The following is a 14786-nucleotide window of genomic DNA, read 5'->3' as shown; positions in this document are numbered from 1 at the left end:
CCCTAGATCCATTGATTTTGGTTCAAATAATGAAAACAATGTTAATATTTATTTATTTTTTCCCTTTCAGGGGGTCTTTTGTGGGCTCTAGTGTCCCTTATATGACAGTAGGCTCACAGGAAGGGGGAAGGAGAGGGGAGAAGACACGCGGCAAATGTCAGTCAGGTCCGGGAATAGAACCCGTGACGGCCACGTCGAGGCTTCCAGGCCTCCAAATGTGGGTCGCGCTATCCCCTACGCCACCACAGCACGCCCTAATATTTATGTTTTAAATTAAAAAGCCAAAGCATTTCTAATAATATTACCAACTTAAAAAACTGTTTAGTTCATGAGCAAATTTATAAAATCAATAATACATAATAAACATGCAAAAAGTAAAATAACATAAATAAAGTGTATAACAGAATAGATTAATTATATTCACATAACAATACTTTTATTATAAAGTTATTAACAACTTAAACACTAATAAGTTATTATTACACAAATAGATCATTTAAAAGTTGCAAAATTAAAATAAAAAACAAACTAAATACTGATGAATAAACTGATATAGCCCCATCCTAATAAACAAAAGGCAAAAAAGGAAATGGTCAGCTCAGACAGCCGAGGACGATGACATCCCTATCTGAAGGTTTCAGCTTGTTGGCGTTACTATGCTTCCGAGATGATCCCCTCTCGTAGGTGAAATGGATCTTGACGGGGAAGAAGGGGTGGAGGAGATGAACTCTTCATCAGAGTCCAAAAAGGATAAGTCCAGCTCAATGTCCTTGATGGAACGAATCTTTTCAACGCTAACAGGTAAAATGGAAAACATGGTCAATAACGTTAAAGACAAACTGGGACTAGAGTACCATTTAGTCCCAGTGTGAATGACTTATAACAATCTATACTCAAATTTCTCCAATCTGAAGACATTCTGGTACATTTAGACCTTTGTTATATGGGTTTATGAGTGAATAATACAGAGAGAACTGATACAGCTCAGAAAGGGATTTACACAATGTTGACAAAAGTATCCTTTCATCTGCCTTCACACACACATGGGAACTAGAGGAATGTCTATTCTCAACCCACAGGGTTAGATATGATATGAGCAAACTGGTTAAGTTCTTCCACGCAAAATGCAATAATACATGTTATGAACACTGGTTTGTGTACTGGTGCTCAATCATGTGCTAACAGGAAGAAGCCATTTTCCAACTGTTCCCACAGGGTTGGGATGTTGAAATGGTACAAAAATGCTGTGGTTCACTGCCATGACAACCAGTCTGACACCATCCTCATGTAGAGTGAGTGAAGTGCAGAAACCAGCTGGGGCTGGGCACAGCTGGAGCAGAAGAGAACTGCTGGTAGGTCTCAAAAAGAGCAAAAAAGCAGTTCAGCTCGTCTCCCATTGATGCATTCAGGATCCCCCACTGTTGGTTTCTGGTGTTTAGGCAGAGTCCTGTCACAGCAGAGCAAAGTGCAACCTGCCCATTGCATACCAACATCGTATTGTGGAAGTAGGTTTCAGAAATGATGAGAACGCACTGATGTCCATTGAGTTTCATTTTCAGATGATCCATTTTATGCACCAGAGATCTGGCTTTGGAGAACTACGGGCTTGAATGAAGTGACTTGTGTGAAGGTGAGATTCACAGGGGCAGGAAAGACTGTGAGGATGTTAATTTAACAATACAGTAAAAAATAAACTTATATTTACACAATGTGAATGTTTTACGAGTAGAGCAGCTCCTGCTATAATAGTTATTTGAAATAGTTCAAAAATAACCAATGGAGTTAAAAATTGTTGTTAAGCCTCATTGTTTCCATCTTCTACCTGAAGGTGCAAGCTGAAATAAATTATGTGCTTTTAATTTTTTTTCAATTTTTTTTTGTATTATTTCCTGAGACAACAAGAATGGTAGAGTTCATTGGGATTGGGGAGGGAGTGGCCAATTATTCAATGGCAATAGAAATAAGCCCTTGGAGAATCTTTTTCTTTGCAAGCCAGCAGCTAGCATATATGAAGATGCTCTCCATACAGCAAAAGTAAAGGGCCAGGAGAAACTAATGGGACAGCCAGTTTGTATTCCAGAGTCTAGTAACGAAAGTTTTAGCTGCTGTACATTTTTTTTTACACTTGAGGCAGGATTTGGAACGGCAGACAAAATGTCCACACTGGTCTAGAGCCCAGTAGAGGAAATGTAATAACTTTAAGTCGTACACAAGTGGCATCCCATCATGGTGTTAGTCTCAAATTCACTGTTGCTTTTCAGAGTGACCTATTTGTTCAATCTCAGTGGTAGATTTCATACAGCTGCAGAAGCCACTGGAACACCTGCATCCAATGATTTGGATCAGGGAGCAAATACTTTTGGCAACATTGTGTCTTTGCAAATGAACGCATCATTTTAAAGATTTCATTTACCGTGGTTTTTTGTCCAGGCTCACCAGCTCGTCATGCCACACAAGATCGGCAATAACAACACCATAGACATTTACTAGCACATTCACCGCGGTAAGGAAATGGTCTCTGAAGGGCACAGAAGAGAACAAATATGGTGTCAGACTGAACTATGTTTTTCTTGAAGGTTTACTCTCCCTCAATCTACAACAACCAGATGCACCAGGTCTTCTATAGCTCAGACTGTTGTTGACTTCAGACACCAAGCGTAGTCTTATCAATCATTACTTCACAAGCTCTCCTCAGGCTTTCTCCACTACTTGGTAAACCTAGAAATTCATTTATTATGCAAGTTAAAGATCATGTCCTGGTCAAGAATAATTTCAAGCTGTCTGATAACAGACCAGCATAACTCCATCCAGAGTGACTACACAGTTTGATATTGAAAGTACTCTTTAAACACAAGTAGCAGGCTTTGAGAATCAAGTTGGACCTACATAATCCACTCCAACGCAATCAGAAGGACAGCTTCCTCTGCAGGCAGTCCTACAGCTGTCAGAATCAGGATAGTGGTCTCAGCTCCTATCGCTGGGATCCCTGCAGTTCCAAAGGTGACAATGGAACTAGACAAGCTGCAAACCAAGCAAAATCTCAATTAGCATCTCTGTTCCAGTAACAGAAATACCACAATCTGCAACTTCATCAAGCCTTTCCTACTGTCCAGTTGGTTCAGTTCAAAATTTACAGTGAAAATATCTATAAATATCCTGAAACACCACCAGATTGAATTAATAGAGTGCTTAGTTATTGACGTACTGCCTCAACCTTTATCCAAGGTTTCTTCCTCTGGCTCCAGGCCTCGAGGGCCGGTCCCCTGCAACTTTTAGATGTATCTCTACTTCCACACACCTAAGTCAAATAATGAGGTCATTAGCAGGACTCTGGAGAACTTGACTGAACTTAGGAGTTGATTCAGCTGTTGGATTCAAGTGTGTTGGACCAGGGAGACATCTTAGAGTTGCAGGACACCGGCCCTCGAGAACCAGGATTGTCCACCCTCAGTGTAGCCACCACTCTGCCCAATTCAGTTTAATGTTTGTGATTCTACTGTACCAGTTGGTAACTTGGACTCAGGCTTTACAGGTCGGTTTTTTGTTCATTTGATTTTCTGCACCAGATACATCAATAATTAGCAGATCGATAACCTGCTACAGTAACAGATACTGATCAGTGTAAATCAGAGGTTGTCCTAGAGTTGTTCATTGTTGTTTTTACTGACGGACTCATTACTGAGGGACCAGAAACCTAGGACCTGGCGGTCCGATCCTCAGTTGCGGAAGCTGGCTCTTGGGACGTTGAATGTCACCTCTCTGGTGGGAAAGGAGCCGGAGCTAGTGTGTGAGGTAGAGAGGTTCTGGCTAGAAATAGTCAGTCTCTGGTTCTGGAACCAGTCTCCGTGAGAGGGGCTGGACATACCTCTACTCTGGAGTTGCCCAAGGTGAGAGGCGTAGGGCAGGAGTGGGCATACTTTTTGCTCCCCATCTCAGCACCTGTACGTTGGATCTTACCCCGGTGAATGAGAGGGTAGCCTCCCTCCACCTACTGGTGGGGGGACGGGTCCTGACTGTCATTTGTGCTTACAGTTCAGATTACCCACACTTTTTGGAGTCCCTAGAGGGGGTACTGGAGAGTGCTCCTCCTGGGGACTCCCTTGTTCTCCTGGGGGACTTCAATGCTCACGTGGGCAATGACAGTGAGGCCTGGAGGGGTGTGGTTGGGAGGAATGACCCCCCCGATCTGAACTCGAGTGGTGTTCTGTTGTTGGACTTCTGTGCTCACCACGGTTTGTCCATAACAAACACCATGTTCAAGCTTAAGGGTGTCCATATGTGCACTTGGCACCAGGACACCCTAGGCCGCAGTTCGATAATCGACTTTGTCATTGTTTCATCGGATTTGCGGCCATATGTCTTGGACACTCGGGTGAAGAGAGGTGCGGAGCTGTCCACTGACCACTACCTGGTGGTGAGTTGGCTCCGCTGGTGGTGGAGGACACTTAAGTCTCCCTGGCAAGGTCTATTCGTGGGTTCTGGAGAGGAGGGTCCATCGGATTGTTGAACCTCGGATTCAGGAAGAGCAGTGTTGTTTTCGTCCTGGTCGTGGAACACTGGACCAGCTCTACACCCTCAGCAGGGTCCTGGAGGGTGCATGGGAGTTCGCCCAAGCAGTCTACATGTGTTTTATGGACTTAGAGAAGGCATTCGACCGTGTCCCTCGGGGATCCCTGTGGGGGGGTTTCCGGTATGGGGTAGCGGGCCCTTTGATACGGGCTGTCAGGTCCCTATATGACCAATGTCATATAGGGACCTGACAAACTGGCTGGTCCGCATTGCCGGCAGTAGGTCGGGTTCGTTTCCGGTGAGGGTTGGACTCCGCCAGGGCTGCCCTTTGTCACCGATTCTGTTCATTACTTTTATGGACAGAATTTGTAGACACAGCCAAGGTGTTGAGGGAATCCGTTTTGGTAGCCTTCGGAAAGCATCTCTGCTTTTTGCGGATGATGTGGTCCTTTTGGCTTCATCAGGTCGTGATCTGCAGCTCTCGCTGGAGCGGTTCGCAGCCGAGTGTGAAACGGCTGGGATGAGGATCAGTGCCTCCAAATCCGAGGCCATGGTCTTGAGCCGGAAAAGGGTAGAGTGCCTCCTTCGGGTCAGGGGGGTGTCCTGCCCCAAGTGAAGGAGTTCAAGTATCTCGGGATCTTGTTCACGAATGAGGGAAGAAGGGAGCGGGAGATCGACAGGCGGATTGGCGCAGCATCTGCCATCAAGCGGGCGCTATACCGGTCCGTCGTGGTGAAGAGAGAGCTGAGCCAAAAAGCGAAGCTCTCGATTTACCGGTCGATCTACGTTCCCACCCTCATCTCTGGTCATGAGCTTTGGGTCATGACCGAAAGAACAAGATCGCGGATACAAGCGGCCGAAATGGGTTTTCTCCGTAGGGTGGCTGGGCTCTCCCTTAGAGATAGGGTGAGAAGCTCAGTCATCCGGGAGGGACTCAGAGTAGAGCCGCTGCTCCTTCATGTCGAGAGGGGCCAGTTGAGGTGGCTCGGGCATCTGGTCAGGATGCCTCCTGGACGCCTCCCTGGTGAGGTGTTCCGGGCACGTCCCACCGGGAAGAGAACCCGAGGAAGACCTAGGACACGTTGGAGGGACTATGTCTCTTGGCTGACCTGGGAACGCCTTGGGATTCCTCCGGAGGAAGTCTGGGCCTCCCTTCTGAAGCTGCTACCCCCGCGACCCGAATGGATGGATGGATATAATTTTGAAATCAGCAAATATGTCAAGTGAGGTGATCAAAAATTTCATATTTGAATATCAAAATTATTTTACAGTTTTATGTGTTTAGACGTGAAACTTATTTTGCACCTAGTAAGTGATCACTGTGGTAGATAAGCTACTGCTGTATAGCAAATCTAACACAGCAGTGGTAGTTCAGCTAATTTAAGCATCTCATCTACTGATGATTTGTAAAGGTTGGTGTGTAGTTCGCCTTTTTTTAATATCATAACAGAACCAAAACACACCAAATTCCACATCACACTGACATATTACGGTTTTCAAAGTCAAACAATCATAAGTGAATTACTTCACTCTTCTTCAGTATTATTATTTTTATTTTTACAAAACTTTTCCCTGACCTTATTATCCAGTTGCTGTAGGGTTGACAATTAGTAGCAAAGCACTACCCTTTTTTTATTTTACAGATTTAAGATTTAGCATGTTATAGTGACAACTTGACATTGAAAACAAATGGTAGGGATCGCCATGTCGATTTTGCCCTCCAACAGCGAGCTGGTGACTCTCCAAAGGAAGCAGATCCCTCTATGTGTATCATATTCTCTGCAGTGAATGAAAACGTTTTGAAATCAGGAAATATTTCTTCAATGATCAAAAGTCGACAAAACTCTATGAATGAGGAGTTTTCTTATCATAGCAGCCGCCTGCCAAGATGGCTGTCAGTTACAACGTTAGCAGAGGTGTGATGTCACATGACAACTATGTATTGCTCTGGGCCCCTGCAAAGGGGAAAAGCTACCCACTTGGCAAATCACTGCTCTTAACAATCCCAGCATGCACCATTTCTGAATTCCATGCACTTATATGACGCAGCTTACCCAATGGCGATTAGCTGGCCGACACCCAGCTTGATATCATGAAGCTGGGCAATAAAGATGGTAGCGGTCACTTCATAGAGCGTCGTTCCAGTTCTATTGATGCTGGTGACAATGGGCAAAAAAAGGCGGCAGATTTTCTTATCGATCTTCACCTTCTCTTCACAGCATTGCAAGGTGACGGGCAGAGTGGCGGCGCTTTGGTAGAAAGAACATTCTTCATTGGTTCACCGTTCAGATGAACAAACTAGAGAAATGTCATGATTTTTCAACAAACAGAACATTTCACCTGGACGCGATGATAAATGCTGTCGTCAAAGCCTTAAAGATTTTCTTGAAGATAATAAAAGGGTTCTTTCTGCTGAGAATGATGTAAATCATGGGGAAAATAACCAAGGATTGGGTTGCTAGCCTGAACAACAAAACAAAATTACACTTAGTGTTAGAGATGCATTAAGTATTCACTGGTTGTTAAACATTTATTTGTATATTTACGAATAAATGTACGAATAACCTTTTTATATATTTTGTCATGGTAAAACCTGACAGATCAATGTGTTTGGGGGGATTTTATATGATATGCTAACACACAGTATTGCATCACACTAAAGTGGAATGAAAATTATACATGCTTGCACAGTAGCATCCATCAAGATGTCTGTGCACTTCTATCCAGTCTCAATGAGTCCATACTTTGTAGGTAAACATTTTTCTACCTGCAGTCTGTTGGGTCATGTCTCCACTAGCTTTGCTCTTTCATAAAAACATTTGTGACATTCTTCTCTGCAAAGTAGCACAAGCTAAGATTTAATGGAGAGTGTTAACACACTGCTCCTTGCGACATATTATCAAATGTATTTAGGTCTGTTTTTTGTCTATCCCAATTGAACACATGAATAAGTTATGACCTAAACTAGTGGTTTCAAACTTTGGTCCTTGAGCCCCAGTGTACTGGAACTTTTAGATGTTTCCCTGAACCTTCAAATTTCAGCATTTACTCAAGCTCTACAGAAATCTGCTAATAAGCCTGTTGTGTAGTTTCTTATCTGAAAGCTTTGTATATTGTTTTAGAAATTAACCCTGACTTAAACTTGTCCAGAACTTCCTCTCTTATGTGTCTGCTGAGTTTCTTGGTCTTTATGATGCTATTTATTCACTCATGTTCTCTAACAAACATCTGAGGCCAAACAGAACTTATGAAGGGAAGTGCATGAACTGGACCAGATGTTTGGAGGAATCAGAGTAAAGAGACTGAAAATAATTGCATTGATGAAAATTAATCTCTAAACATAAATGAGGAAAATGTCAGTAAAATCTGTAAAATTGCTTGATAAATATATTCATAGCAAAGTTTTCTTCTCATGTCACTCAGGTAGAGTTCAGTGCTGCTACCTCAGGAGCAGTGATATCAGTTTGGTAGCAAAGATGAAAACTAAATGGTAGTTGGACATACCCTGTAAAAACCACTCCTACAAACTTTGTGAGCTTAAGGACAGCATCCCAGTCATGCACATTCAACACTTGTTCTGTAACCAGGAACAAAACTCCAATTGGCAAGTACCTGAAACAAACAAAAAAAAAAAAAGGTTTAATAAAAAGGGTATCAAATATATTTTAAATGAACTGTTAAGAATAGAAGCAGCTGTCCAATGTAAATAGAAGTGAATATGTAAAAGAAATTAAATCTGCTCAGATACTGTCTGATCTTACCACAAGACCCAGAAGACTATGATTTTTATGGCATCATTGAGGCATTGAATGGCCTCCACAGTGCTTCTTGCCTCGTGTCCAATCCTATTTAATATGATGCCGATGACGAATGACCAGATGACCAGTCCTAACATGTTGGCTCCCTGAACATACTTGCCTACTAGTTTCGTCTCAGTGCCATTCTGCACAAAAAACAAAATTAAAAAAAACCCAAAAAACAAACAAACAACAAAACAAATATGGTGGGGCCAATCTTCTAAGAGGAATATTGTAGGAGCACATCAGCTTGTTAGACAATGTATGTTACTTTTTCATAAGTCACAATAAATCCTTTGACTTTGATGTATTTAATATTCATTTCTTTTGTAAAAGACCTCTCTAAGGCACTGCATAATTGTGAAATGGAAAGACACAAATTCAAGGGTAAAAAACAAAGGAGAACAGACTTGGGACTAGGAAGTAAATCTAACAAAAATAATTAGACATAAGAAACATAATGAAAACTAGAATAACTAAGGAAAGGACTAGACACAAAAAATTAATATTGCTAGAATAACTAAGAAGGAACAGATGTAAAAATAGAAACAAGGCAGAACAAAGTAGGTGAGGAACACAAATAATGACTAAACAAAAAACAAACTCAAACAACCCAAGATCCTGACAGTATGAGTGTTTACATGGTTGTTTATCCTATGTGCCTCTGTTCCCCTGTGATGCACCCCTCATGTAAATGATCTTTATTTCCTATAATGAAAACAAAGATCAAAAGAAAATACTCACCTGTGTTGGATCAAGTAAGAAGCCAGGTTCTTTTCTTTTAATCTGAACAATCTCAGTCTTGTACTGGGAGAAAAAAAAGAAGAAACTGTGTTAAATTTCCAAACCCCAAATGGGAAATTACACAGTGAGTTGTGGGCCAGAATAAAAGCATACCTGCTCATAGAAAGCCTGAAAGAAGTTCTCTGGAACCATGTTCCTATGCGAGTAAAAGGAGAGTCAGAAAATAACTGAGATAAGTGCTAAAGACAAAAAACTTGATGATATCATTTTGCCCAATCTCATCTCACAAAAACTTGTATAGTTGAACTAATAGTAGTCAAAGATGATAAAATCTCACATTTAACATAAAACCTGAAAATGCAGATCATGAATTTTGTCTCACCTTACAAGGTCCTGCATGATCACGTGCAAGACGAAGGGTGACACCTCCTCGTCTTCTGAAGCGTGTTCTTCATGTTTTCCCACACCAGGTCGAATTGTGAGAGTCAGAAACATTGCTGCAACACAAAGTATCAGGCAGGATGTCAAAAGCAATAACACAGTACAAAGATAGCGGTCTTCATAAATTTATTCTAAAATTTGCTGCCCATGATAAATTTACCAAGAATTACGACTATGAAGGTAGAGCCACAGATGAAGGTTCCTGTGATGATGGCTGTTTTCCGGGACATTTTGGTGTTTAATCCAGTTACTCCTGAGAAAAGAGAGCAGAACCAGAATTTCTTCTGAAGGCGAAGTCGTGAGAAGGACAACATGCCAGTTCATGTGTGTCCTAACAATAGTCTTGATTTCAGAACTGATCTTCATGTTCTTTTACTTTTTAGTTATAAGACATAAATGGTGTGAACATAAGCTGAGTATAATATCTAGATACATATGTAGTCAAGTGTTTTCAGCAACATTTATACAGCATAGCCACCAAAAGATGAGTGAGTATTGTTTCCACGATGAGTGTTAATATATCACATATTCATATTTAGCTTGCCTGCAAGCACGCTTGTCACGATGAGGGGGAGACTAAACATCTGAAGCATGTGTAGAAGCACACTCCCTGGTACGCTCATCCATCTTTTTAATTGTTGGGTAACAGTAATTGTAGCCCTGAGCAGAAACCCAACGCCTAACCCTGTTGGGCAAAAAATGAGAAAAAAAAACAATCATAAACAAAATATATATGTATGGTAAAAAAAAAAACATCCACATCTAAAAACAACCTACACTGTTGCATACTTTATGACAGCCTTAATAAATAAATGGGAGTGCTTTAATAAAAAATAGTGAATAATATATTTTGCATACATATTTTCAAAGTTTATTTCAGTTTGTCTATAGGCAACATTCTACCCTAATGCTGAATCATCTATATGTGTAAAACAGTCACAAACAGGAGGTCATTTACACAATACATTACTGCTATTTTATACAATGTAACGCTGTGGACAATATACAAGAATTTCACAGTCATGATATAAAATATACAACAAAGTAAATTATTGAAAGGATTGTTGGCAAGAAAACAAACTCCGATAATAAATTTTATTTAAAAGCACACTCATAGTTATTCTACAGTAAAAACAAAACAAAACAAAAAAAACAACAACAATATACAACAAAAGCACCACTGTAACCTGAAAATGTTAGGACCTCAGACGTTGTAGTTGGGTTTTGTTTATTTCTTAGATTGTGTTTAAATCTTACTTTGACTTCTGTGGGTCTCAACAAGTTGTTTACCACAGAGAAAAACACTTGTTCATTGCTATTTACGGTACTAGTCATTTCTGGTGGTGCAGCTTGAACACAATAAAAAACATTGTAAACCAGATTTTACGTTAAATTTGACTGTGACTTTGCCGACCTCCCCCAAAAATTGCTCTTAAAATTTTTTTCTTGTTTATGGTCCCCCCCCATTAATGAGATGGGATTTATGCCCTTGCAGTCAAAATGACATAAAATGCAACTGACTTGAAAATACTTTTTCGATAACTTTAGAAATGAATAGTAGGTTAGAGATAGAATAGAGATTGTTTTCGTTTGAAGGGTGGAGACCAGATTGTTGATGATAGGAGTAATGGCTGCAGATTTAAATGCCGTGGGGATGATACCAGAGGACAGAGAGGAGTGGATGATGTTAGTAGTGATAGGGAGCAGGGAAGTGAGGCAGGGTTTGACAAGAACTGTAGGAAAAAGATTGAGCTGGTAGGAAGATGGTTTACACTAGCAAATAGCTTCTGCATCAGAGGGGAGAGGAAAGACTGAGGGGAAGGGGTAAGGAAGTCTGAGTTCAACAGTTCAACGGGGTTCAGGAGTGATTAACATTTTTTTATATAACAGAAAGAGAGGAACCGTAACAATTTGGAGGAATAGCATTGGATGTTAACATTAAAAGAGAACAGCAAATAATCAGCAAAAGGAAACTCATCAGAAGATGTTCAGAGGAGTAAGTCCACACAGAGCAGCTTAAAAGGTTCAGTGTCCGTCCGTGGATGTGGATCGGAAAGAAGTATTTGGAGAAGGAGAGATGAGCATCAATGTGAACGTTAAAATCCATATGACATTCGGTAAGAGGGCTTAGAGACGGGCAATCAGAGCAGCAAAGTCCTTCTGAAAAGAGGTAGACAGTCCAAAGGAGAAGAAGGCAGGAATATGTAGCAGTGAGAATGTCCAGTTCTCACAGTGGGTTATTCCAAGACCCCTCCACATCTCAAGTCGCAACACTTGGCGACGAAAACAAACTCTGGTGTGGTGAGTCATTGAGGTGAAAGAATTCATTCGGCTGCTGCCAGGTTTCTGTTTCATAGTCATTCAGGGGTCCTCAAAGTTGGTCCTCGAGGGCCGGCCTCCTGCATGTTTTAGTTCTCTCCCTGGTTTAACGCACCTGGATCAAATGATGGCTCGTTAGACGGCCTAAGAAAAACATTGACATGCTGAAAAGGTTGTTGGTGCCACCAGGGAGAGAACAAAAACATGCAGGATGCCAGCCCTCGAGGACCGACTTTGGGTCATGATGATGATGAAAAATGTCCAACTGATCAAATGATGAAAGGATTGCTGGTATGGGTGCACCAATAAATCTGACCTGATTTCCTCAATATTGGGAGATCAGTGATGGGCCTGCATGACAGAATGAAACTGATTTGATCCTCTGAGCTTATCCACCATGACAAAGGTCTAAACCAGGGGTGTCAAACTCCAGTCCTCGAGGGCCGGTGCCCTGCCACTTTTAGCTGTGCCTCTGCTGCACCGCACCTGAATAGAATAATTATGTCATTAGCAAGGCTCTGGAGAACTGATCTACACAAGGAGGATGTGATGAAGCCGTTAATCACATCCTCACCGGCCCTTGAGGACAGAAGTTTGGCACCTGTAGTCTAAACATTGACCCCTGTCCTCTTTTGCTCAGTTGTAATAGAGATTTGACTGACAGACTTATGCACCAGTTCATGTTTGCACATTTGCAATTAACAATAGTAACCCCACTGTGGCTATGTTTAGCAACGTTTCAGAGAAAAAAATCACATTGTTGTCGGCCAAAATTAGAATCGGCAGGTCAGGCTTCTTATAGATTGGTAATCAGTGATCTGCAAGAAAATTGTCAGTGGTGCAATCCCAGTTGCTGGCAATCCACTTAACGCCAATTTATCAAATTCATCAAAGAACAAAGAGGGCTGAAAAAAATGTTTCAAAAATCACTTAACAATAATCCTAATTATATAAAAGAAAGACTTTTGTATGGTATTTGGAAAAGTCTAAATGTGATCAATATTGACCAAAGACAAGTAAGTTATGTCAGGTTATCGGAACCTTTCAACATTTCCAAAACCAATAAAATAATTAAACCTGCTATTATTATAATAGAAATAACTGCATAAAAGAAACATGGTAAAGTTTTAGGCACCATTTTCTAAAGTGAAAAGTGAATCGAATGAATCCTTGCAGCTGTTCGGTTGACATGAAGGATCTTTTAAGTGCAGTTAAGAAACTGATTCTGAAGAACATGACAAAAGTTTGAAATAATTTTCTGATGGCTGTTTCACTCAAAAGTGTCTGAAGTGAGGAGTAATGCCTGACACCCAGCAACAGCAGCTTCACTCTCTTATCTGTATGTGAGATAAGTGAGTTTAGCCTTCATCTGGACAGAAAAGTGACGAAACCAGGCAGAAATGTTGAACCTAATGATGCACCCAACGATGCCTTCTGTATTACAGTATGTTGAAAGAGGAACATCACTTTCTAACACAAAAGGCCCTCAACCTGCACAGAAAGTGTACTTGCTACTGGACCCTGCTACTGACCTAGTCAACCTGAGCAGTCCATGAGAGTGTGTTGTCAATTTGTATTCCAGTGTATTTGTAAGTATCCAGCTGGGCAAATAGATACAATAGATGAGTGATCTCCTATTGTCTTCAGATTATAAATAAGTTCCTGTGATATTTGGACGTTAAGGATCAGAAAGTGTTCCTCACAACACTGAAGACAGTTTTTAGTCTGCTGCCGGTGGTTAAATGTGATTTATCTGAAATGAGGCAGAGAATAGCTGTATCATCAGAAAATTGGAACATGTAGTTATTTTGTGTATTATAGTGCATTAAGCTGTACTTCGGTAGCATCAAGGGAAAATACTTGAAAAAACCACTAGGCGTTCCATTGGTGTATTAAATTTTAGATTTAATGTGCGTTTTTACTCATTTTAGTTTTCAAAGCAGCAATTCCAACATACAAAAAAAATCAATGGAAAAAAAACAACAAAAAAACCATCACAAGTAGAAAAAAAAGTAAGTACTTACCAAAGACGACTCCCAATATGCAATAGACCTGAAGTATGCTTTCTTTCATTGCTTTTGTTTTATTGTGGCCCAGTCAGACAAATGGACCAGTTACTCTCAGCTGTTCAAGACAGTTGTCCCACTTTTTAAAAAATGCCCTGCAAAGCATATTCAGTCTCTATGGATACCTTGGTAAAATAAATAACACTACTTCAAATTCAAAAATACCTTATTGATTGAAAAGGGAAATTAAATGTTGTTATTACTCTTCAAAGAGTTATTGTGGATGGTGATGGCTGTTGGCAGGAAAGATCTCTTGTAGTGGCTTTGCACACCACTGTGCCTTAAACCTGCTTAAAAATAAACAACACCGTGGAGTGAAAACTGTGCAGAAGTTACACCACAAGTTTGGCAGTAGAACAGGAGAACAGCAAATCAGAAATAAAGTATATTTTGAACAACGACAAAATGTGAAACGTGCGGTTCTTGACCACGGGAGGTAAGCCGGGGTGGTCGCAACACTGAGGGCTTTTGGAAAGTGTGGGTAAAATTCAGGGTTCACCGGGCAGATTGGATTCTTGGAAACTGTGCTTGGTTTCAAGCTGCAAACCAAGTACAGTCTTCATGAGCATTTCTGTCTTAACTACAGCAGAAAGCTTCATTAAATCCATCAGTTGTTTTATCCAGAAGTCATTTACTCTCTGAAATAATTAAGGGAATGCTTTTACATAAACAATTAATTAACTTGGTAATAGAGTGAAATTATACATTGATTTTACCACAGGATCCAGTAGATTATGATTTTTATTGCATTGTTGAGGCATTGAATGATCTTTGCTTGGTGTCCCGCCCTGTTTATCACGATGCCAAAAGTAAAAGACCAGATGACCAGTCCAGCATGTTGGCTCCGTCAACATAACTGCCTATCAATAGCATCTCAGGGCTATTCTGCACAAATAATTTGACTCTAACG

General features: G+C 40.8%; 1 protein-coding gene across 1 annotated transcript; it reads right to left on the bottom strand.

The window, feature by feature from the left end:
- Nucleotides 1-483: 483 nt before the first annotated feature.
- On the bottom strand, nucleotides 484-13988 carry LOC122830931 (excitatory amino acid transporter 3-like). The gene is made up of 13 exons (XM_044116747.1): nucleotides 13835-13988; nucleotides 10036-10176; nucleotides 9652-9744; nucleotides 9433-9547; nucleotides 9204-9246; nucleotides 9051-9113; nucleotides 8271-8452; nucleotides 8014-8121; nucleotides 6850-6972; nucleotides 6564-6758; nucleotides 2887-3021; nucleotides 2414-2518; nucleotides 484-794 (listed from the first exon to the last, which is right to left on the bottom strand). The coding sequence occupies exons 1-13, from the start codon at nucleotides 13881-13883 to the stop codon at nucleotides 638-640; spliced, it is 1509 nt and encodes a 502-aa protein (XP_043972682.1). The 5' UTR covers nucleotides 13884-13988; the 3' UTR covers nucleotides 484-637.
- Between the last annotated feature and the right edge of the window lie 798 nt (nucleotides 13989-14786).

This window comes from Gambusia affinis, linkage group LG01 (assembly GCF_019740435.1).
Source record: "Gambusia affinis linkage group LG01, SWU_Gaff_1.0, whole genome shotgun sequence".
Classification (NCBI taxonomy): Eukaryota; Metazoa; Chordata; class Actinopteri; order Cyprinodontiformes; family Poeciliidae; genus Gambusia; species Gambusia affinis.
The sequence above is the reverse complement of the archived record's forward strand: the minus strand, read 5'-3'. Positions and strand labels throughout refer to the sequence as shown.

What these genes read in the sequence shown, in the direction of transcription:
- LOC122830931 (XM_044116747.1), bottom strand. Translation starts at nt 13,883, where the DNA reads ATGAAAGAAAGCATACTTCAGGTCTATTGCATATTGGGAGTCGTCTTT. An exon ending in ATCATGCAGGACCTTGTAAG is followed by an intron (nt 9,247 to 9,432) that starts GTGAGACAAAAT and finishes TTACTCGCATAG; the next exon opens with GAACATGGTTCCAGAGAACT. An exon ending in GGCCAGCTAATCGCCATTGG is followed by an intron (nt 3,022 to 6,563) that starts GTAAGCTGCGTC and finishes CTTGGTTTGCAG; the next exon opens with CTTGTCTAGTTCCATTGTCA.